General features: G+C 42.7%; 1 protein-coding gene across 1 annotated transcript in view; it reads left to right on the top strand.

Moving 5' to 3' along the window:
* The window catches only part of HECW1 (HECT, C2 and WW domain containing E3 ubiquitin protein ligase 1), a 249,366-nt gene that overhangs the window by 140,358 nt on the left and 83,255 nt on the right, over nucleotides 1-25,753 (top strand). Inside the window, exons 9-13 of the mRNA XM_068549881.1 lie at nucleotides 373-474; nucleotides 5,421-5,571; nucleotides 19,295-19,437; nucleotides 21,522-21,643; nucleotides 23,898-24,083. Of these exons, the coding sequence (XP_068405982.1) occupies nucleotides 373-474; nucleotides 5,421-5,571; nucleotides 19,295-19,437; nucleotides 21,522-21,643; nucleotides 23,898-24,083 (704 nt within the window). The remainder of the gene's footprint in view (nucleotides 1-372; nucleotides 475-5,420; nucleotides 5,572-19,294; nucleotides 19,438-21,521; nucleotides 21,644-23,897; nucleotides 24,084-25,753) is intronic.

Here is a 25,753-nt window from a genome sequence, read left to right as displayed (position 1 = left end):
CAATCCTACCTATTGGTCTGTTGTGGTACAGATCACAGCCATGGAGTGTTTGGCTGTTTTTTTCGAGTTTCTTAAAAAATATAGTTCCCTCTATTCACTGGCTCATGAATGACTCTGTATGTAGCAAACTGACACAGAAAAAAATCAATTGCCTGCTCTTTTTTTTTTGAATTTTATTTTATTTTGTTATACAGCAGGTTCTTATTAGTTATCCATTTTATACATATTAGTGTATACATGTCAATCCCAGTCTCCGCAATTGCCCACTCTTTGGGGTTTTTTCTTGCAGTAGTTTGTTTTACAGTCATGCTTTTTTGCTGACGTTGCCATGGCAATGAATGAATCTGAATGTCTCGACTATCTTGTCCATAGGTGAATGTCCTATACTCCATAATTCCCAGCCAGTAAGCCAGCTTCCTTCCTTGAGGCCTGAACATCACCACTACCCAACAATCGATGAGCCTCTTCCACCAAGTAAGCTTTAGTTTTGAAAATCTATGTTCATAACTCTTCCCATCAAGTCTAAGCAGGTCAGTATGAACTTTGTATATAAACATCCAAACTCTTCCTCCACTCCATACCTCACACTGTGATCAAAAACCAATATGGTGCCTACCATAGAAATTGGTTGGTTGGTTGGTTTTTTGTCGTATGGTTTCAGGATGTGATCTTAATGAGAAAACTCAGTATTTTCAGCGCCCTTCAACTTCTGAAATGGAGAGCATTTCTTTACAAGACTTGACTAGTCCGTGCAAACTGTTCATGACCCTTAATTCGCAAATTTTACTATATTATATTTAAAAGTTTGCAGTTCAGGATGGAATAATCCTATTATTCTCCATGGGACCTTTTATGGTTCAAGCATCTCCACGTAATAAAACATTTCAACCCATCAGGACCCATGAACTTGCATTTTCCTTACTCTAATTTACACCAATAGGTGACAGCCTCAAATTTTTTCTGTAGTTCTTAGAGGTTTCCAGGCAAAATATCATCTTTAGGGACAGAATTCAATAGCACATTCTCCTGGTAACTGTAATGTGTAATTAATAATTATCTAACAAGGTCATTTGAACTTGGGAAAATCAATCTCAGTGACTCAGTTTTCTTATTTGTAAAGTAAAGCTTTAATTTTCTCATCTGCTAAATGCTAGATTTGGACTAGGTAGTCTCTAGATATCATTCCAGTGTAATTTACCCTTATAATATTCCCTTATATATAACATTTGTAAGAAGGAAATGACACCCCAGACGTTATATATTCACTTAGCATCAGATATGTTCATGAATTCTAGAACATCCCTGTTTTGGTTTGGGCTCATTTTTTAAGCAAAGATAACCTTTAAAATTTGATAAATTTTACAACTGCAAGATCTTTCCAGGATGCAAGGAATCAGTGTTTCTTTACATTCTTTTGCCTGTGCTTACATTAAGCCGTTACAGTTTTGAAAGAAGAAAGGTTTATTCCTTAATTCATCTATTCTTGGCAATGTGATATATTTTACATTTACACCATTCTTCTCCTATTCAATTGTAATTTATCAGTGATAAACAGTGTCTTTAATATGTAGAATAACTTAAAGGAGTACCACATTTGTTTGGAGAGACCAAGACAAACATTATGTCCTTTAACTTTTGATGCCTGATTTCTTTCTTTATACATTGATTTATGGATATTCCATAAATGAATAGTAAAATTTCAGTGTCACTAGAGATACTTCCTACTTAGAAAAATACCTATAACATGTTCTCTCCAAGAAAGGAACATTTTCCCCACAACAAAAAAACCTATCAATGGGTGTGTACATGAATTGACCTTCAACCCATGCAAGAGTAATAGCTAGTTATACATACAGATATTGTAAATAATTGAATATAATATATTCTGTTTTAAAGAATTGCTTTATATAAGCTGCTTTTGACAATGAAAACAAATTTCTTCCAGATAGGTTTCAATTTTCTGTCCATGTGACACTGAAAAATATTAGAAAAGTTGGTAGTGAAGCTAACAACTGAATTTTCTTAATCTCACGTAGTACATGGATGACTTCACGAGATAGTTATTCATTGAATAAGTATTTATTGAATGCTTACTCTATGCAAGGTACTGTTCTAGGTAAGCAAAAAAGGCAAAGATCCCTGGCTTCAAGGAGCTTACAGTCTAGGCTGGTAGAGACAGATCATAAACAATAAAAAGAATAAATGAAGAAATAGTGCAGCACATCAGATGGTCTTAAGTGCTGTGGAAAAACAAAAGCAGAGCAGGGTAAGGGGAATCTGGAGCATGTGGTGGTGGCTGGTTTGCCATTTTAAGTAGGGTGGTCGGGTACACTTCGCTGACAAGGCAACATTTGAAGCTAGACTTAGAAGTGGTAAGAGGGTTATCCACCCAAGTATTGGGAAGGAAGAGCTTTCTGAGCAAACAGAGCGGCCTGCCTGGTGGGTTTGAGAAACAGCAAGAAGGTCAGCGTGTCTGGATGGAGCAGATTTGGGAAGTGAGGAAGCAGCAGGTGAAGAGGTCCGTCTATCGGGGGCCCAGATCCCCTAGGGCCTTGTAGACCACTTAAGGGTTTTGGCTTTTACTGTGGATGAAAGGGGGACGTTGTAGGTTTTTGAGCAGAGACGTGGCATTGCCTAACTTAGGACTTAAAAGGTTTTCTGTGTTGACATTGAATTGTGAGGAGGAAAAATAGAAGCCTGAGACCCAACATAACGTTCTTGCAGGTGAGGAACAGTGGTGGCCTGAGCTGGTGGGGAGCAGAGGACGTGGTGAGAAGTGGTCAGATTCTGGCCAGATATCTTGTGGGTAGATTTGCTGACAGATTGGATGTGGTGTGTGAGATAAAGAGAAGGGTCAAGAATGACCTCAGGAGTCTTAACCTGGAAGGATGGCGCTTCCTTTAACTGAGAAAGGAAGAGAAGGCTGCAGATAGAGCAGGTTTGGGTGGGAAAGAGCTGAAGCTTGGTTTTGATCGTGTTATATTTGAGATGTCATCCAGGTATCAGTGTCGAGAAGACAGTGAGATGCAACTGAAGTTCAAGGTGAAGGTCTAAACTACAAACATGGTATTGCACTTGTTAATGTAAAAGTACAAATTTACAGGCTTTTCTTGGTATAATAATTAAAATAGGATACATTATTAGGCTCTACATTGTTCTTAGACTTCATGGAAAATACATAGTTTAATATCTGACAAGGCTCCCCAACCACAAATGAATGGACACACATGAATGACTCTAACTGTCCCAAGGTCATCCGTAAAGGTATCATTTTCAGGAGTCTGTTTTGGCATCACAGGGCCAAGTCCATCGGACATGCTGAGGCCTGAAGTTCCATTCGGAACATGTTTTCTTTATGCGATACTGTTTATACAGTGTGTGAAAGCAAATTCTTTACAAAGCAACCCAGAAAACACACTTAGAATCTCTAATTGCGCTTAGCTGTTATTTTCTGATTATTTATAAGAGTTTTAATTAGCACTCTGCCTTCCAGGTAGTTAATGTATTGACAAGAGGGCCTAACTGTCTGGCTTGCCATTCTTTTCCGTGTGTGCCTTGGAAATATTGAAACTCATAGAGAAATTATTATTATCACTGCACCATACTTGAGTTATTTTCCTTGGATAACCTATGAGACTGGAGGCTTGTCTTTGAAGGAATCCTTCCTTTACTGTGGGCACCTGGAGGGCAGGGATGTGTGTTAGTAGTCAGCAATGTGTCCTCAGGACCTGGCATGGTCTCTAGTTCATAGTACAAGGAAGAGTTTGTTCAACTGAATTGAGTAGCACGATACTCTTCAAAGATTAATGCTCATTCTTTGTTGGATGACAGTCATGTTGGGTTCAAGAAAAAAAAAAAAAATGCCCAGTTGCTGCTAGTTTGGAAATCACTGAAATTTTTTAATGTTTGGCTCGAGATTAATTACCTAGTAGTTACACAAATATACAATTTCATCAATGAGCTGATTAACATTTACAACTAACAGTTGACAACTGGATCATCTAGTAGTCAATTTTAATCACAGCCTTCTAGAATATATGTATACAATCTGACCACATTTTTTTCCTTCAATTTGTCTTATAAGTTGAATTTGGTGTTTTCTGGTATTTTTAGTTTTCCTTGGGCATTATTTGGCAATCCCTCAGGTAAATGTCAGACATAAGCCATAATGTTCTCAAACAGCTGAACCACACAGATATCAAACCATAACTATACCAAATGTATTGAGTTTTTCATTTTAAAAACAATTGGGCGTTGCTATGTCATTACCTGAATGATACTTTTTCAACAGAATTGTTAAACATCTGACCTACTCCCAAAAGCTATGGCTTTTCTCACTTAAAAGCCTGAATGGTTTTCCTCATTTGCAGTCATTTTTGCTTTTTCTTCTTTAGTCTAACGTATTTTTCAGCATAACTTTATCATGAAGCTGTTATTTCCCCCACAGTTTTACATGTGGACCCTAAAAGCTTTGCCCATCTCTGTACAGCAGACATTCTCATCTTTGTTAAGCTCAGGTGTGTACATATGACTTCCAGCTCTCTCAGTTTTGAGGACTTTTTCATCCTATCACCCCAGCCCAGCTCCTACATTTATCATGGACTGTATCATCTATGCTTCCACCTTTTAGTTTGTTGCTGTTGTTTAAATTTGAGAAGTAAAGGAATTTAGCTTTATCTTGGGCTCCCTCTACTGTTTGGGATAGTTATTTATCAACAAAGAGATACTTCAAAGCTAGTTAATAGTCGTGATTGGTTTTGTTTTGGTCGAGAGATATTTGGCAGCTACAGGTGGGTTGAACATACACTGTGAATTCACAACTCTAAGTATTGAATGTGTCCATTCTTTCTCTCAAGTGGAATGGCAATCAGTTAAGGCTGCTAAGTATTAGCTAGAGGTTATATGAAGCTGCACATACAGTGCATTTTAGAACTGTAGTCAAACCTGGTTTCACTATGAGGGCCATTATTCCCTTCTGAGCAGCCATCCTCCATCAGATTTAGCAAAGAAAGGATTTTTCCAGCATCAGAGTGTCAGCTGTCACCGGAGGACATTTCCAGTCTTCCAGCTGTCATTTGAGTAGCCAAAGAAATTGACAAGATGGAATTTTTTAAAGAAGGAAATAAACATTCCATTTTCTCTTTAGAAATTGTTAGAATTTTAACACAGGTCATACTTGAGTAACCCCAGTTACTGTTTAAAATGGCCCAGCAGAGAATCTGAGTCCCATGGGCTCTTTTCTGGAATGCCAACTCCGTGCCAATGCCTCAGAGGTCACCCAGGTGCTCTGGGCAGTGCTTGGTCTTCAGCAAGTCACCAGTGGTGAGTTCTAACTGCAAAAGACCTGGAAGTGGTGTCTGTTTCAGATGGATCCGTAGTTTGTCCTTGATTTTTCTTTTTGCCTTTTCGTCATGCACTAGACTGGGAAGCTCGCATTGACAGCCACGGGCGGGTCTTTTATGTGGACCACGTGAACCGCACGACCACCTGGCAGCGTCCCACATCAGCAGCCACCCCCGACGGGATGCGGAGATCCGGGTCCATCCAGCAGATGGAGCAACTTAACAGACGGTGGGTGATCAGCATGCCGTGAGCCCCTATAAACCAGTGAAAGGAGAAAGGCAGCTAAAGAAACCCCCTTTTATACTTTCCTGCTCAGATTGTATGAGGAAACTGCAAAGTAATTAACCCATTCATAGTTAGTACCTGGAAAGCTAGATTTAAAATTTGGTGAGGAGACAAGCTAAGCCTAAGTGTCATCTAAAGATGGGGAATCCTCTTGACGGCCCAGGCTCGAACACAGGTGTTCTTAACCAAGGGCCCATGGGCCACACCCACCCAGGTATTCACTGAGGGTGTCAGTGTTCCAGGAACCATCCAGAAACTATATGCAAAATTATACATGGTTGCACATTTTTCTACCAGACTCATACATATCTGTCATAAGATTCTCAAACAGGTCCAGAACCCAAAGAGTTTGAAAACATTCCAAGGATAGGTTTAACAGAATACTAAAAGCTGCCTGGAGAAAAAGCTGTCTCATAAATCTCTATATTCATGCCTACCCTGGTCCCAAAATTGCTATATACTCAGAAATATACATTCTTAAAAAGCTTTCATCATAGAAAAGGAAACATTTAAAAATACTTTTTGAGAATTGTTTTGTCTAAAAACTAGACCCCTTACTAGTTTTTAGTAAGTATGTAAAGATGTCATTTTGTTTTCAACATGCAAATGAGACCCTAAACAGCACCTCTCCCATGCCATAAGCTAGTACGAGCATCATACCCAATATCTTGCTTCTTTAAGACCAGGGCAGTGGCTTTTGGATACTTTTAGTAGCCAAGAATGCAGACTGCAGGCCCAACTTCATATGTATCCACATGACGTCTTGCTAGTGTAAAATAAAGGAAAAAGGTGGAGAGGGACTAAAAAGAATAACTAACTGGGTTTGGGGGACACAGCTATTGATAACAAATATTCTTTGAAAGTTAACTCTAGCCTCCAGAAAAAAAAGTAGACAATTCAATCCTATTAAAATTACACAGAAACAAAAAATTAAACTTCTTGTTACTCTTGTTGTAGAGAGAGAAGGATGCTTTAGGTGAAAATCACCAGGGGTTCTTTTATTGCTTGAGCATTTGGAAGACATTTGCTTTCCATTTTTCCCCATCAGTACCTGAGTGTTTAAGTCATTAATAAGAACCGTAATGGGTTTTCACTGGCAGTGTATTTCTCTAGTCATTCCCACAGAAAGAAAGCATATTACAAGGAAGAACATATTAAATATAAATGCACCAAAATCCATGGGAGTGTCCTTTCATGGTGATTGCAACAAGACTCCTACAACTAAAAATGCAGAGGACACAGCAAGCTCATTTTACATAGAGACTGTGTTCAGATGCCATAGGCAGAAATAGCCTCAAGGTCTGTCTTGCCAGACAGATAAGCTGAAATGATTTACCAGACTAAGAAACACGGAGAGCAGCATCAGTCTATATCTACAAGAGGTGTAGTTTGAACACTAAAACAAAACAGTAAACCAGAAGCAGAAGTAAACACCTTGACCCGTGACATAAAAATCCTTGGAAGTTTGTTCACAATGTTCAGGTTGTATAATATAAAAATGAGGCCAAATCCATCCTGAACCAGGCCTCTAGAGAAGTGTGCAGGCTTTGATGTGTAAACCCCCGTGCCCTCCAGTGGACTGAACATGCTGAGAGAGACCAGACTTTGCTGAATAGGAAGTTGTATTTGCTGTGTCCATATGGACAGATAAAAAGAAAAGGAACTGAGCGATTTGAGAAAGTGCTTATTTCTTGTGAAAAATCCTACCTAGGGAAGGTCAGATAACCTTCAGATAAGTATTCAGGCTCTTCAATGCTTATTTTAACCTATTGCTTTCAAGCATTTAAAGTTTTCCAGTGATCTGGCCTGATAATGGCAGCCACAGAAGGTATACTGTCAGTCTTTTATCCATCGCAGATGTGATCACACACAGGGGGGCATGTGTCTGGTTAGCAGGAGAAATCTACACTCATCACCTTCTCACAGCAAGATGGAAATATTTCTCAGTGTTGCAAGAAGGAGTTTCTCTTGACTCCTGACAGGGTGATTGTGAAAGGCAAATGTGTTTGTGCAAGGAGACGCACACTGCAAAGTGCGGAGTGGACGAAGTAGTGTGCGGCGACCACATTCCCTCAGCCACCCCCTAAGTGGCCTTTGTGGCTTTGCCACACGCTTCCACTGCAGGAAAGTCCCTCATTGCGTGCCTTCCACCTTGCACTCATCTCCATCCTGCAAAAGCCCAACCCGACCATGTCACATGGTCCCTGGAACCTCCCCAGAGCTCTCCGCACAGAGCCAGGGGCCGCCTCCTCTGCAGCCCCATGACTGATGGCCCATCATACCTGCCACTGGTAACTGTCCTTACCTTCTTTCCCATTCTTCTGTGTCCCTCCTCCCGGTGCCTGGATGGGGCCAGAGTTTACCAGGACTCAGTACAAGACCATTTCCCGAGTTCATTCCTACATGTTCAAAATATCCTGAACGAACTAACTCTACCTCCTTCGCAAATATTTATTGAGCAAACCGAAAATATAAATACATAGTCTCATTTTAAATCATCAACTCAAGTTTGATGTTTTACTTATTTGGAGAAAATTATTATACTATTGAGAAATGCAAGTTTTAAATAAGAAAAAAAAAAGTCTTATAATCCTACTGCCCGAAGGATTAGCTTTTTAAAAAAAATTAACTATCTTCAAATTTCATATGCACAGTCCTTATATAGCTATAATGATAATATAGCTTTATATTCATTTTTCACTTCCTACATTATAAGCATTTTCATATTGCTACATAGTCTTAAGATTATCACTTAAATGATGGTATTCCAATGAACAGATGTAATTTAGTTAATTTGCCATATTGTTGGATGTTTCACTTATTGCTTTTTATCACTATTTTGGATAAGGCCCAAGGGTATGTAAAATATTAGGATTGTCTTAGAGTGTTTCTTTAGGGTTATATTCCCAAAAGAGTAGACCAAGAGAGATCCGCGTGGTTTTGGTATTTGATATCAATGCTTTAATGTTTTCTAAAGTGTGTTTCTACGGGTTTACTTTGCTAGCAACAATACCTTGCCTTCCATCTCATCTTTTGGTGGGTTTTTGCTGACTTAAGTGATTCTCCTGGTGTTTTGGTGCTTCTTACATTTCACTTCTTGGAGGGAAGGTCTTCTGTTTCCATGAGCTTTTCTTTTACCAATTTTAGCTCCTCCCGTGAGAATTGTCTGTTCCTATAGGCTTTGTTTGTTTGGTTTTTGTTTGGTTTGGTTCGGTTCGATTTGGTTTTGGAAGGTTTCTTTATTTCTGGTTTGGTTTTGTGTGTGTTCCTCTGTGTGTCCATTTGCAAATTACACATTCCAGCTGACTTCCTTACCAATTTCCATAAACCCTATATAATATAAATACTTAACCTTTTTCTGCAAAAAAAAAAGTGTGAGGGGGGACATTGAAGGATAAGTTTTGATGAAATAGAAGAGAACCAACTCTCTGACCCCTCCTCTAATCTTTAGAGCAAAGAGAGCCTCTGAGGCTGCAGCCCTGCCCTTGCTGGGTGATCCTTCACCAACTGCTGTGTGTCCTGCTTCCCCAAGACTGTCCTGACTTCAGCAAAGGCCAGGGGTTGGGTCTGGCACCTGGGATTTGAGGCTCTTGACTTAGTAAGGCGTGAGATAAACCAGGTCCAACTGAGGACATGTGAAGCAGTTTGTGAAATTGCTGACATTTCCATCAAATAAGGTTATATTTACTCGTTAAAATTCTCTTCAGTGATCACTGCAATTTGGGAAGTAAAAGAGAGGCTACAGTGTGAGGTTTGTCAAAGCCCTTTCCAGGCGTCTGTTGCTGAGTAACAAACCACCCCAAACTTAGTGACTTAAAACAACAATAACTGATTATCATCACCATTATCATCACGAGTATCGTCCTCTCTCATGGTTCTCATGGCTGACTGGGTTCAGTGAGGCCCTTCTCTGGGTACCTCACGGTTGCAGTCAGAGGGTGGCTGGGCTGGAGACTCACGTATCTGGAGGTTGATGCCAGCTGTTGGCTGGGATCTCAGCTGTGATTGTCAACCAGAGCACTTCCACGTGGACTTTCCATGTCGCCTGGGCTTCCTCACAGCGTGGCCTCTGTGTTCCATCACAAGCTGTCACTTTCATTATTGTCTGTTAGTCCAGGTAGCCACAAGACCTTCCCAGGTTCAAGGGGAGGGGACATTGATTGCACCTCTTAATAGGAGAGTAGTCAGGGTCTGGAAGAAGCTGTGGACTGAAAATATTGTTGAGCCACTTTTGGAAAAGGCAGCCTGCCTTGAGCCACTTAGGGGATCCTCCAACAGCAGCTTCCTTGGTCTTTGGCAGGCCCCATTCCTCCCCCAGGTCAAGGTCACAAGCTTAGGCGGCTTCTCATTGGCCCACTGAGTACCCCACGTGTGGCTGCATTACTTGAGTTCCAGCAAAAAGAACATCACAGACAGACAGCCTGCACCTTCCCCACAGCCGCCCTGCCACAGGCGTGTGGAGGGGTAAATAAAAGCAAGCGTTTCTCTCTCTGATTCCTTGCTCATTCCTACCCCTTCCACATTTTCTCATAAGAGGCCTTCTCAGGAATGCCTCCCAGTAAGTGCTGCAGGCAGAGCCATCTTCCGCCAGGTGTCAGGAGGAAGTGGCTGAGTCTCTTTAGATAAAATAAAACTTAACAGTTGCGAGAGCACCAGAATCACAACTGGCTGCTGGACAATCATTGACAGGAAGACCCTGGACTTCACCAAGGAGGATACCCCACGTCCAAGGACAGAGGAGAAGCCACAGTGAGACGGTAGGAGGGGCGCAATCAGAGTAAAATCAAATCCCATAACTTCTGGGTGGGTGGCTCACAGACTGGCGAACACTTATACCACAGAAGTCCACCCACTGGAGTGAAGGTTCTGAGCCCCACGTCAGGCTTCCCAACCAGGGGGTCCGGCTACGGGAGGAGGAATTCCTAGAGAATCAGACTTTGAAGCCTAGTGGGAATTGATTGCAGGACTTTGACAGGACTGGGGGAAACAGAGACCCCACTCTTGCAGGGTACACACAAAGTAATGTGTGCATCGGGACCCAGGGGAAGGAGCAGTGACCCTGGGGGAGACTGAACCAGACCTACCTGCTGGTGTTGGGGGGTCTCCTGCAGAGGCGAGTGGTGGCTCTGTTTCACCGTGGGGATAAGGACACTGGCAGCAGAGGTTCTGGGAAGTTCTCCTTGGCGTGAGCCCTCCCAGAGTCTGCCATTAACCCCACCAAAGAGCACGGGTAGGCTCCAGTGTTGGGTTGCCTCAGGCAACACAACCAACAGGGAGGGAACCCAGCCCCACCCATCAACAGTCAAGTGGATTAAGGTTTTACTGAGCTCTGACCGCCACAGCAACAGGGAGGGAACCCAGCCCCACCCATCAACAGTAAGTGGATTAAGGTTTTACTGAGCTCTGACCGCCACAGCAACAGTCAGCTCTACCCACCACCAGAGCCTCCCATCAAGCCTCTTAGATAGCCTCAACCACCAGAGGGCAGACAACAGAAGCAAGAAAAACTACAATCCTGCAGCCTGTGGACCAAAAACCACAGTTACAGAAAGATAGAGAAGATGAAAAGGCAGAGGGCTATGTACCAGATGAAGGAACAAGAAAAAACCCCAGAAAAACAACTAAATGAAGTGGAGATAGGCAACCTTCCAGAAAAAGAGTTCAGAATAATGATAGTGAAGATGATCCAGGACCTCGGAATAAGAATGGAGGCAAAGATTGAGAAGATGCAAGAAATGATTAACAAAGACCTAGAAGAATTAAAGAACAAACAAACAGAGATGGCCAATACAATAACTGAAATGAAAACTACACTAGAAGGAATCAATAGCAGAATAACTGAGGCAGAAGAACGGATAAGTGACCTGGAAGACAGAATGGTGGAATTCACTGCTGCGGAACAGACTAAAGAAAAAAGAATGAAAAGAAATGAAGACAGCCTAAGAGACATCTGGGACAACATTAAACGCAACAACATTCGCATTATAGGGGTCCCAGAAGGAGAAGAGAGAGAGAAAGGACCAGAGAAAATATTTGAAGAGATTATAGTCGAAAACTTCCCTAACATGGGAAAGGAAATAGCCACCCAAGTCCAGGAAGCGCAGAGAGTCCCATACAGAATAAACCCAAGGAGAAACACGCCGAGACACATAGTAATCAAAGTGGCAAAAATTAAAGACAAAGAAAAATTATTGAAAGCAGCAAGGGAAAAACGACAAATAACATACAAGGGAACTCCCATAAGGTTAACAGCTGATTTCTCAGCAGAAACTCTGCAAGCCAGAAGGGAGTGGCATGATATACTTAAAGTGATGAAAGGGAAGAACCTACAACCAAGATTACTCTACCCGGCAAGGATCTCATTTAGATTTGATGGAGAAATCAAAAGCTTTACAGACAAGCAAAAGCTAAGAGAATTCAGCACCACCAAACCAGCTCTACAACAAATGCTAAAGGAACTTCTCTAAGTGGGAAACACAAGAGAAGAAAAGGACCTACAAAAACAAACCCAAAACAACTAAGAAAATGGTCATAGGAACATACATATCGATAATTACCTTAAACGTGAATGGATTAAATGCCCCAACCAAAAGACATAGACTGGCTGAATGGATACAAAAACAAGACCCATATATATGCTGTCTACAAGAGACCCACTTTAGACCTAGGGACACATACAGACTGAAAGTGAGGGGATGGAAAAAGATATTCCATGCAAATGGAAATCAAAAGAAAGCTGGAGTAGCTATACTCATATCCGATAAAATAGACTTTAAAATAAAGAATGTTACAAGAGACAAGGAAGGACACTACATAATGATCCAGGGATCAATCCAAGAAGAAGATATAACAATTATAAATATATATGCACCCAACATAGGAGCTCCTCAATACATAAGGCAACTGCTAACAGCTATAAAAGAGGAAATCGACAGTAACACAATAATAGTGGGGGACTTTAACACTTCACTTACACCAATGGACAGATCATCCAAAATGAAAATAAATAAGGAAACAGAAGCTTTAAATGACACAATAGACCAGATAGATTTAATTGATATATATAGGACATTCCATCCAAAAACAGCAGATTACACGTTCTTCTCAAGTGCGCACGGAACATTCTCCAGGATAGATCACATCTTGGGTCACAAATCAAGCCTCAGTAAATTTAAGAAAATTGAAATCATAACAAGCATCTTTTCTGACCACAACGCGATGAGATTAGAAATGAATTACAGGGAAAAAAACGTAAAAAAGACAAACACATGGAGGCTAAACAATACGTTACTAAATAACCAAGAGATCACTGAAGAAATCAAAGAGGAAATAAAAAAATACCTAGAGACAAATGACAATGAAAACACGACGACCCAAAACCTATGGGATGCAGCAAAAGCGGTTCTAAGAGGGAAGTTTATAGCTATACAAGCCTACCTAAAGAAACAAGAAAAATCTCAAGTAAACAATCTAACCTTACACCTAAAGAAACTAGAGAAAGAAGAACAAACAAAACCCAAAGTTAGCAGAAGGAAAGAAATCATAAAGATCAGAGCAGAAATAAATGAAATAGAAACAAAGAAAACGATAGCAAAGATCAATAAAACTAAAAGTTGGTTCTTTGAGAAGATAAACAAAATTGATAAGCCATTAGCCAGACTCATCAAGAAAAAGAGGGAGAGGACTCAAATCAATAAAATCAGAAATGAAAAAGGAGAAATTACAACAGACACCGCAGAAATACAAAGCATCCTAAGAGACTACTACAAGCAACTTTATGCCAATAAAATGGACAACCTGGAAGAAATGGACAAATTCTTAGAAAGGTATAACCTTCCAAGACTGAATCAGGAAGAAATAGAAAATATGAACAGACCAATCACAAGTAATGAAATTGAAACTGTGATTAAAAATCTTCCAACAAACAAAAGTCCAGGACCAGATGGCTTCACAGGTGAATTCTATCAAACATTTAGAGAAGAGCTAACACCCATCCTTCTCAAACTCTTCCAAAAAATTGCAGAGGAAGGAACACTCCCAAACTCATTCTATGAGGCCACCATCACCCTGATACCAAAACCAGACAAAGACACTACAAAAAAAGAAAATTACAGACCAATATCACTGATGAATATAGATGCAAAAATCCTCAACAAAATACTAGCAAACAGAATCCAACAACACATTAAAAGGATCATACACCACGATCAAGTGGGATTTATCCCAGGGATGCAAGGATTCTTCAATATACGCAAATCAATCAATGTGATACACCATATTAACAAATTGAAGAATAAAAACCATATGATCATCTCAATAGATGCAGAAAAAGCTTTTGACAAAATTCAACACCCATTTCTGATAAAAACTCTCCAGAAAGTGGGCATAGAGGGAACCTACCTCAACATAATAAAGGCCATATATGACAAACCCACAGCAAACATCATTCTCAATGGTGAAAAACTGAAAGCATTTCCTCTAAGATCAGGAACGAGACAAGGATGTCCACTCTCACCACTATTATTCAACATAGTTCTGGAAGTCCTAGCCACGGCAATCAGAGAAGAAAAAGAAATAAAAGGAATACAAATTGGAAAAGAAGAAGTAAAACTGTCACTGTTTGCGGATGACATGATACTATACATAGAGAATCCTAAAACTGCCACCAGAAAACTGCTAGAGCTAATTAATGAATATGGTAAAGTTGCAGGATACAAAATTAATGCACAGAAATCTCTTGCATTCCTATACACTAATGATGAAAAATCTGAAAGAGAAATTATGGAAACACTCCCATTTACCATTGCAACAAAAAGAATAAAATACTTAGGAATAAACCTACCTAGGGAGACAAAAGACCTGTATGCAGAAAACTATAAGACACTGATGAAAGAAATTAAAGATGATACCAACAGATGGAGAGATATACCATGTTCTTGGATTGGAAGAATCAACATTGTGAAAATGAGTATACTACCCAAAGCAATCTACAGATTCAATGCAATCCCTATCAAATTACCAATGGCATTTTTTACGGAGCTAGAACAAATCATCTTAAAATTTGTATGGAGACACAAAAGACCCCGAATAGCCAAAGCAGTCTTGAGGCAAAAAAATGGAGCTGGAGGAATCAGACTCCCTGACTTCAGACTCTACTACAAAGCTACAGTAATCAAGACAATATGGTACTGGCACAAAAACAGAAACATAGATCAATGGAACAAGATAGAAAGCCCAGAGATTAACCCACGCACCTATGGTCAACTAATCTATGACAAAGGAGGCAAAGATATACAATGGAGAAAAGACAGTCTCTTCAATAAGTGGTGCTGGGAAATCTGGACAGCTACATGTAAAAGAATGAAATTAGAATACTCCCTAACACCATACACAAAAATAAACTCAAAATGGATTAGAGACCTAAATATAAGACTGGACACTATAAAACTCTTAGAGGAAAACATAGGAAGAACACTCTTTGACATAAATCACAGCAAGATCTTTTTTGATCCACCTCCTAGAGTAATGGAAATAAAAACAAAAATAAACAAGTGGGACCTAATGAAACTTCAAAGCTTTTGCACAGCAAAGGAAACCATAAACAAGACAAAAAGACAACCCTCAGAATGGGAGAAAATATTTGCAAATGAATCAACGGACAAAGGATTAATCTCCAAAATATATAAACAGCTCATTCAGCTCAATATCAAAGAAACAAACACCCCAATCCAAAAATGGGCAGAAGACCTAAATAGACATTTCTCCAAAGAAGACATACAGACGGCCACGAAGCACATGAAAAGATGCTCAACATCACTAATTATTAGAGAAATGCAAATCAAAACTACAATGAGGTATCACCTCACTCCTGTTAGAATGGGCATCATCAGAAAATCTACAAACAACAAATGCTGGAGAGGGTGTGGAGAAAAGGGAACCCTCCTGCACTGTTGGTGGGAATGTAAATTGATACAGCCACTATGGAGAACAATATGGAGGTTCCTTAAAAAACTAAAAATAGAATTACCATATGACCCAGCAATCCCACTACTGGGCATATACCCAGAGAAAACCGTAATTCAAAAAGACACATGCACCCGAATGTTCATTGCAGCACTATTTACAATAGCCAGGTCATGGAAGCAACCTAAATGCCCATCAGCAGACGAATGGATAAAGAAGATGTGGTACATATATACAATGGAATATTACTCAGCCATAAAAAGGAACGAAATTGAGTCATTTGTTGAGACGTGGATGGATTTAGAGACTGTCATACAGAGTGAAGTAAGTCAGAAAGAGAAAAACAAATATCGTATATTAATGCATGTATGTGGAACCTAGAAAAATGGTACAGATGAGCCAGTTTGCAGGGCAGAAGTTGAGACACAGATGTAGAGAATGGACATATGGACACCAAGGGGGAAAACTGCGGTGAGGTGGGGATGGTGGTGTGCTGAATTGGGCGATTGGGATTGACATGTATACACTGATGTGTATAAAATTGATGCCTAATAAGAACCTGCAGTATAAAAAAAAACAAACAAAACAACTAATACTAAACTTTCATTGGGTTATTTGTATGGAAATATGTTAATATAAATGTTTCAGACATTACATGAAATTTCTAAAAATCTTATATTTGTATTTGTATGGAAATATGTATGGAAATATGTTAATATAAATGTTTCAGACATTACATGAAATTTCTAAAAATCTTATATGTTCTGGTATAATGTTATAAGTCATAATCCTAGTTATTACTTTAAAATGTATATCTCAGAAATAACTAATTTTCTTGTCAACTGCATTATTCTGAACTTTCATCAAATCTTTAACCGTGGTCATTTTTAAGTCTTTTGTCATTTACAGACAGTTCTGGGTGTACTCTGATGATTTTGCAAATATGTTCCTATAAAAGGGTTTCATCTTCAAGAAATTCATGGAAAAGACTCTGACAAGTACAGGTTTCTGGTAACTGACTGTACTGCTGAACTGAATGAATAATCATTTTCAGAACTCTAATGAAAAACTGATGAACTCATAAAAGTGCTAACAAAAGATCAAGATGAAAAAGAAAATTAATTACATGGGACTGAGTGAACTGAGGAGGATGAGTATAATTTTTGTGACTTTCTGTCTGAATTAAAAAAAAAAAAAAAATCCCAAAAAAAAAACAAAAAAAAAAAAAACTTAAAGAAAACCCGGCACCAGAGAGCCTCAAACCTAGATGTAGATAATACCACCTGAAGAACTTGTTAGAAATGCAGATTTCAATTTTGCCCCAATTTCTGTAATTATCATAATCACCCAGTTGATTCTCTTGCAAGTGGTCTGGAGACCACACTTGAGAACAAAACTCCTCTTTATTTTTTATTTATTTATTTATTTTTTGGCCGGGTGGCAGGCAGGATCTTAGTTCCCCGACCAGGGATCGAACCTGTGCCCCCTGAAGTGGAAGCGTGGTGTCCTAACCACTGGACCGCCAGGGAAGTCCCCAAAACTCCTCTCTAAAGGTCAAGGAGAGGTCACTAGTCTTCAGAATCCCTGCCATGGAAGACCTTGTCCATGTAACAATACGTTCCCCATGACCCCACCTTGGATTGCACATGGCGACCTGGCTATTCACTGCTCCCTGGAGGCTCTCTCCTCCTCCGCTTCCTCCACTCCCACATCACTTCCCTGAGCACAAGACCCATACAGCAACGCTCCCCTGGCTATTGTCACTTGTGTGACCTCAAGGACCTCCAGGTCAACATGTCCAAATCCACACTAAAATCTTCCCACCAACCTGCCCATCCTACATGGTCTTCATCAGTACCGGCACCTCCACCCACCTGCTCTAAGCAGGTGCCTTGAACTTCAAAGTTGTCTCCTCTGTCTTCTCCAACCTCCAGACCCAGTCAGGTCCCAAATTCTGTTGAGTCTACATGTAAAGTTATTACAAACTCTGCCACTAAAGATCTCGTCATTTTGACCGCTTCCCTCATTGCTGCTGTGCCGTGAGGAAAAGGGAAGCGGAATTCCTGTCCTGTGCCCTGGTAGGACTGAGAGACATCAAGCAAAGTCAAGGTCATTTAGCGAGGAGGAAGAGGGGCTACAAAGAGTGAAGGAAGCAGAGCAGAGCAAAAAGGAATGAGACAGCTGGACACCTGCCTACAAAACACAGTGTGAATTAGGCAGGGAGGTTTAGGAAATTTCTGTGAGTGTTTTGTGGGCAGATATAGGTGATCTTAGTTTCCCCACAGAATGTGGGTGTTCCCCGCCCCCAGCAGCATCCTTAGACACCAGCGTGATCCACCACCCCTGCCTGGTTCCAGGCTTCTGCATCTCCAGCCTGGAGCGATGCCGTAGTTCTCAGCTGCTCTCCCCAACTCCAGGGTCTTCTCCTCCCGTGCCCTCCACACAGGTGGGGGTCGGTGTAGAACTGGACCTGCCTTGCTTTTCCAGCAGCTGCTCAGCCCCTACAGTGGCGGTTCTCAGAGTTGGTCTCTGGACCAGCGGCAGCAACTGCATCCCCTGGGAACTAGTCAGAAATGCACGTTCTTGCCTCCGCCCACCCCATCCCTGGACCTGCTGAATCAGAGAGACGCTGGGGATGGAGCTCGGCAGCCTGTGTTTTCACAAGCCCTGTAGGTGATCCTGATGCAGCTCAAGTTGGAGAACCTGGGCCTAGAGAAAAACATCCCAACCGCTGCTGGGCACCTGCTAGGCGCTCCCTGCCACCCCTGCTGGTTCCCTGGCACTGCACAAGGGCCACACATCCTGACGCCGCCACCAACCTTCTCGGAGTTCTCCCAGCTGAAGCCTTTTGCACATGTTATTTCCTCCGTGTACCTTCCCTACAAGCTCCCCGACACGTCATACTCTGACTTCAGAACGCATGTGCCTTGGGTGTTTCCTCGTCTGTGTTCACACCTCTTACACACCTAGGGCAGCTTGTTCACCTCACTAGAGTCACGGTTTATGTGCATTTCCCCTCTTTGTTCTCTCCTGACCGTGAGGGTTCAGAGGGCGAGATCACATTCCAGTCTTCTCTTTGGTCTGGAAGTCCAGCACAGAGCCAGACACACTGGAAAAGTCAGTAAATATTTAGTAAGCACCTGGTTAGGCAACTGACTGGCCAGCTGACTGACTGATTCCCCAACTTGGAAAGAAGAATCAAAGGAGCCTTCAAATAAGCAGAAAGCATTTATTTGTCTGCCAGTGTGTTTTTAGCGTGTAACCTCTGCACACCCCTTGCCAGTCCTGTCAGTTACCTGTTAAATAGAAACAAGTGAGTAGAACTTTTATTTTAGTTTGTAGACTTATCACCATCAGGGAGAGGTGCTTTGATATCTTAGTTGTAATATTTTAAGTTCCTTCCCACGCCATTATTTTAGATTTAGCCTAATTTCATTTAATGCAGGGTGAATTTTTTTTAAGTCACCATACTTGAAACACATCACAGCTTACAAAACAAAAACAAGTCAAATCATCCAGACATACCTGTAGTGTTAATTGTCTTGGGTATCTTGTGGGGATTTTGAGCATTTCTTTCCTGACGTTTCTTGACATCCAGGACAATTCTTTAGTGATTTCCCCACTTATCTGATTCAGAGCATCTACCCCTCAACAAGCCATCAAACCAAAGTTAACTCCTGTCTTTGCACTTTCTGACACAAAGGTACCAAAATATTCAGCGAACCATTGCTACAGAGAGGCCTGAAGAAGATTCTGGCAGCCAAAGTTGTGAGCAAGTCCCAGCAGGAGGCGGCGGAGGAGGTGGCGGGAGTGACTCAGAGGCTGAATCTTCTCAGTGGAGCATAGGTATGCAGGACGGGCCCAGACTCCTGGGATGCGGATGGGGTAAGGAAAGCAGGGCGTGGGCGAGGTCCGGGGGGAGAAAGAGGCTTGGAACCAGCAGGGTAAAACAGACAGAAGTTTCCCACCAGGAACGTAAAGGAAAAGTGGATTCACAGTGAAGAGACCTTGCACCTATGCATCAAGGCAATTTTTTTTTTTTTGGTGGCTTAATCATTTCTTATTAAGTTAATTTATTGGTTGGTGTCCTAAGGATGTTTTCCACTTATAAATAAAGCATGCAGTAAGAATTCATGGTCTGCTTCCAAGGAGCCACATGACAACAATAGGAATAAGACTTGTTTGCATTTAGAATAAAATACACAGCAGAAACTAATACAACATTGTAAAGCTATTATACTCCAATAAAGATGTTTTTTAAAAAAATAGGAAATCGTAAAAAAAAAAAAATTTAAAAAAAAGAATAAAATACAATCCCCCCTGAGGGAGGAACCTGGGAGTAAAGAGAACCTGCAGGCTTATGATTACACACGGCTGCTTGGGAGCATTTTTTAGCAGATACCATCAGCATCCACTAGGGGGTCTGATGTTCATTTCTTTGAATCTGCCTGAGTGGAACTCAGATGAGAATATTCAAAAGGCGTAAGAGATTGACTTCTCCTGTTTTTTAAATTGGAGTAGAGTTGATTTACCATGTTGTGTTAGTTTCAGGTGTACAGCAAAGGGATTCGGTTATACATATATATTCTTTTTCAGACTCTTTTTCATTATAGGCTATTACAAGATATTGTATATAGTTCCCTGTGCTGTACAGTAGGTCCTTGTTGGTTATCTATTTTATATATAGTAGTGTGTATCTGTTAATCCCCCAATTCCTAATTTATCCCCTCCCTTCCTTTCCCCTTTGGTAACCATAAGATTGTTTTCTCTGAAGAGATTGGCTTCTGCTTTTTATACCTGTAATAGCGTAAGATTATTACTGTAACATCCTAATAATCCAGTTTCTTTTTGAACTGGGTAAATGATGGCAGATTGACGGCTCTAGAACATTCGGAGCAAACAGCCATGTGCTTCCTGTACTGCCAGGTCTCAGCTCTCTCTGCAAAAGCAGAAGAGGGGACATTTTCACTCCCTCTTTTAAATATGTATGTACACATTTCCACCAACTATTTTAATTGCCTCCATTCTATTCATTTTATCAGATATACTAACTAAACTGACTAGTTTATGTATTTCTATTATTAATTTCTATTAATCTCTGAGAGAGATGTAGTAAAGTGATGGAGTAATTAGAAACATGAGGAAAAAGGAACAGAAAATTTCTTTCTGGGTTTGGTATTGGATCCGGTGGCATTTGCTGTATAACAAGCCATCCAAAGCTTAAGCTCACAGCCGTGCATTTAGCCCTCAGTCCTGCAGGTGGGCAATTTGAGCTGAGCTCTGCCGGGTGGTCTGTCAGGCCACTGGGCTCACACCTGCATCCTTGGTCAGCTGTGGACTTGGCTGCAAGCTGGCTGGCCTGATGTGGCCTCAGCCGGGGTGGCTTGTCCCCACTCCCCATGGCTTTGCATCTTGCACAGACTGTTCTCGTGATGAGGGAGAGAAAGTGGGGACCCACAGGCCTCTCAAAACCCTGGCTCAGAACCTCTGGCAAATTCTGTTGGTTAAAGCAAGGCACAAGGCCAGCTCGATTCAACAGGGTTGCAAAGTTCCATACCAGTGGGGATGCAGGGAGGGGAAGAATTGTGGTCCTTTCTGCAAACAAATTATCATAGCTATGGTGAGCAACTTATAAAGAAAGTAAGAAAAAAGTCATTGGGATAAAAGGGATGAGGTATTCAAGGACTTGATCCTGACTGAAGTTGCACAGGAACACTCCTAGGAAATAATGATTCTGAACTGACAGACACCGAGTGATAGGACACCTGGCCCTATCACTGTGACACCTGGTCGGATCACTATTCGAAACAGCAATCCCCTCCAGCTGTGCAGGTGAAGGCCTGTGGGCTGCTGGTGCCACAAGAGAGAAGTCCTCTATTTGAAACGATCTTTTCCCAATGCCTTTAGTTGCTTTGCTTCACTTTTTCCAGACCTGAGGAGAGACGGGTCACTTTCTCCAGTGAACTCACAAAAAATCACCTTGCTGCTGCAGTCTCCAGCTGTCAAGTTCATCACCAACCCTGAGTTCTTCACTGTACTGCACGCCAATTACGTGAGTGTTCCCACACACAGAAGGGGCCTGGCCTGGCTTCCAGCAAGACCCGAAACACAACTTTGCAAAGTCATTGGATAGATTAAAGAGGATAGCATTTTAACTAAGGCAAGGGAAAAAAAAAAGAGAGAAAAGGAAAAAGATGGCTCTTTTTTACTCTCTGTGAGTCTCCCAAAAAGGAGAAAAGCTAGATTTGGAAATGCTGTAGCTTCTGTGGGTTTTTGTTAGGTTCAGATGTGTTAATATCAGTGACAGCGATTTGGAAACAAAGATGCGTTTTTATTATTGTTAAAATTTTTAAGGAACTCAGTTATGAAGTTGACGGATTCCCTTCAGCCTGAATCATTTTATAAAATCACTTTCATTAAAGAAATTTTAGAATAGATAAATAACTAGGTTTCCTTTTCCTATAATTAGTTTTTCAAGGAACATGCTTAAGGTAAATTTGATGTGATTTTTACATACGTAGTTTTTTTCATTTCTTTTTCTTTTTGGTATTGTCAAGGAAGCAATGACATTATATTACTATAGTCATTACGTTTTTCATTCAACAAATGTTTCCTGCAGTTCAGGCACAGATCTAAGTGCTGGAGTCATAAAGACAGATTAGGGTGACACCTGACGAGCCAAAGCTCCTCATTTTGTGGAGCAACAGACTTGGAGAGATGAGTGTAACGTGACGGGACAGCGCCTGACCTCAGGGAGGAACGAGATGGCTCGGGGAACACAGGGAGCGGTCCTGGGGAGGTGGCTGCTGAATTCAGTCGTGAAGGTTGAAAGTGGGAGGGGCAGGGGTTCCAGGCAGCCGGAGGAAGGACTCCGCCTGGGGCTGGGTCCAGTGGGGCTGGAGTGTGGTGACAGGCAGAGGTGGGAAGAGGGCGTGGAGGGATGAGCAGCAAATTGCCTGGTAATTGCCTCCGTCACGGGAAGGAGCCTGGATCTACCTCAGTAGGCGACAGGAGCCAGCAGTCTCAGACGTTACCATCAGTTACATGATCCAGTGTTTGAGGAATTCTTTTCTCTGGCAGAACTGTGGGAGAGGGACTGAGGGGGCTGAGACCAGAGGCTGGTTCAAGCACCCAAGTGGGCGATGATCAAGGGCTGCCCAACGGAAGGGGGCTGGGAGCAGAGAAAGAATGACTCTGTTCGGGAGATATTTCAGTCGCGCTTGGGGCCACTGTGATCGGAGGGGATGGGAGATGAGGACTCCGGAAAGTGTGAGTCCTCTCTGCTTCGGGCCCCTGAGTTAGGTGGTCATGTCCCCAGTTAGCAGTAGTTTGATTAAGTGATGCAGGCTATGGCAGGGGAGGAGGGACCAGTTCTGAGCAGGTTATATTTGAGAAGCCTCAGGGACATCCAGTGGTTCAACCCAGAGCAGCCGCCCAGCGGTGTGGGGGTGGGGGGAGTCACGAAGGGGGACAAGGATGCCAGGGAGTGGCGCCCTCAGCCCTGGGCACCAGGTGGCCCTGAGCTGGAAGGAGCCACTGCCCCAGCGTGCCCTGGCTGCGAGCAGTGTCTCCTTGAACCACACACACACCAGCCCCAGCTAGCATAAAATGCTTATTTGGCATAATTAGAAACTCGTGAAACTTTCTTCACTTCTTCTCATCCCCCAACCCCTCCACACACACACACACACACACACACACACAGACACACACACACACACACACACACACACAGACACACACACACAGACACACACACACACACACACACACACACACACACACACACACAAAGTTTTTACCTAGCAAGGAGTGGCAGACCTCTGAAGGTCAGCCCTAAATCCGCAGAGAACCTTAATTAATACACCCTGCTATACAGACAGCTAAGATGGAGCACGGGCGGACCTGTGCAGTCAGAGGAGGCAGCCGGACGGAGAGGGAGGAGATGCTCAGAGAGTCAGAGGGAGACTTGAGAGAGCAGAGCCCTGCTGGGGTGGGAGGAGGGAGGAGGGAGGAAGGAGGAGGGGAGCTCTGAGATGCAGGGCAGGTCGACAGCGTCCAGGATGCTGAAGCAGCGGTAGAGCCAGACCACGCGGAGGTCCGTGTGTGTTTACGGGGGGCAGGCGTTTACTTCTGGAGCGAGAGCTCCGCTTCCGAGCTCCACGCACCACCCCCAATGCCCAAGGCTCACAGTAAATCCCTGTGTAGCAATCACATCCCATCCCATTAAGGTGCTCAAAGTACGCTTGGTCTGTGTTTCTCCTCATCCCCACTGCCTTCCCCATCGGCCCCCGACGCCCTCTCAGAGTGCCTACCGAGTCTTCACCAGTAGCACCTGCTTGAAGCACATGATCCTCAAAGTCCGGCGGGACGCGCGCAACTTTGAACGCTACCAGCACAACCGAGACTTGGTGAATTTCATCAACATGTTTGCGGACACTCGGCTGGAATTGCCCCGGGGCTGGGAGATCAAAACAGACCAGCAGGGAAAGGTGAGCGTGACTGCAGTGGGGGGTCCTTACAGCAAAAGGAGAAGACCGGTGAGCAGGCGGTGAGGAGGGAGCGTGGGGAGGGCAGGGAAGGCTGTGCCTGAGACGTGCCATTGGCCACCAGGAAGGAAGGAAGAGTAACTACCCACCCCTGGGTTTCTGTCTTGTGATGTGCGGGATGTTTTCAAGCATCCCTGGCTCTGCCCACTGGCGCCAATAGCACCTCCACCAAGTTGTGACATTGCTATGTGTTCTCTGGGTGGGGAAGGGGTGGGGTGTTGGCGGTGGGGGGACAGTATCACACCCAGTTGACATCTGGAACTGGTTTTAGGTTTGGAACCTGAAACCAGATTCTGTTCCATGACCTTTCTATTGTTTTGCCTCCTTAGACAGCTCGCTCTCAGGGGATGAAGTTCTTAGCTAACTGGGAGTGACATTATTAGATTACTCATTGTGATTTCCCTAATAAGGCTTCAGTTATTAAAACAGCCTGGCAAACAGGGACCGGGTGAATTGGGCCCGTGCAATGTTACTGGCTTGCATTTTGCTTTCGTGTGACCTTAACCAAAACTGGGCTTTTCCCAGGGATGCTCTAGAAGCCTAGCTGAGTCTGCTAGAGCGAGGATGCTTTTCCTTAATCACCATCAGTCATCTCAGTGTACTTATAAGACAAGGCCAAACAGCTTACCAAGGAATTGTCCCTATGTAATCTTTTACAAACTTCGGTAGAGAGAATCCCTCCCTCTTTTAGTGGCAAAGGAATCAGAAGTGTTGCCAGCAGACACATGTCTCAGTGGGAAACTGCATTACGCAGCTCCTTTCCTCTGTGATGGTGAACATGCAAAGCCATGGTTCCCCAAAGTGGGCTGATGGGACATCACCGTGCCCCGGGAGCCAGAAATCCCCCCACAAACCTTTTATCGTGCCTAAGAACCTGGGCTCTCTGGAGTATGGGGGGAAAGATTGTGTCCACTAATTAATGCAAGTCCGTCAGTACAATGACCCTCTATGACCAGCTCTGCAGTCGGGGACGAACTGGGCGAGGGGTGCCTCGTGTATGCAGAAAGCCACCACAGCCAGATTTCGTTCCCCAGGACTTTCTTGTTTACTGGATGTTGCCTCCACTGGGAGAATGACAGCAACACATGGTCATTTTCATGGTGTGGTGATAGCTTACTATGCAAAAGAAACAGAGCAGGTTCCAGAACACTAGACCATCTTCTCGTTCCTCGCTCGGCCAGTCTGCTTCTTTCTTTATTGACACATTCAGAGTCGACAGCCTTCACTTTTAGTGTGTACTGTGTAGGAAGAGGAGGGCTGGGGCCGAGCTCTTTGGTGTCTTTGAATGCACTGTCATCCCCACAAGGAGGACAGAATGGCATCTGACTCATCTGTTGTCTTGGAAATCTGAGGAAGGTGGACACAGCCTCTGCCCAACATCGGTGGAGATTGCATGTGAGCCTCAAGTTGGCTCCAGGGCTGAGCCGAGGAGGAGGATTGTCATCCAAGAGGTGGTGGGGCTTCGGGTGGTGAGACAGGTGAGACGCCGTCTGTGGCAAGCATGAGATGGAGGCGGCCTCCACCAAGGACTGAACGCATAACAACAAAATAAGAAGGGACCTCTGAAGACCTACTACTACATGAAGGAAACAGAATCTTTATCTTGAGAAAAA

This window comes from Eschrichtius robustus, chromosome 8 (genome assembly GCF_028021215.1).
Source record: "Eschrichtius robustus isolate mEscRob2 chromosome 8, mEscRob2.pri, whole genome shotgun sequence".
NCBI lineage: Eukaryota > Metazoa > Chordata > Mammalia > Artiodactyla > Eschrichtiidae > Eschrichtius > Eschrichtius robustus.
The sequence above is the reverse complement of the archived record's forward strand: the minus strand, read 5'-3'. Positions and strand labels throughout refer to the sequence as shown.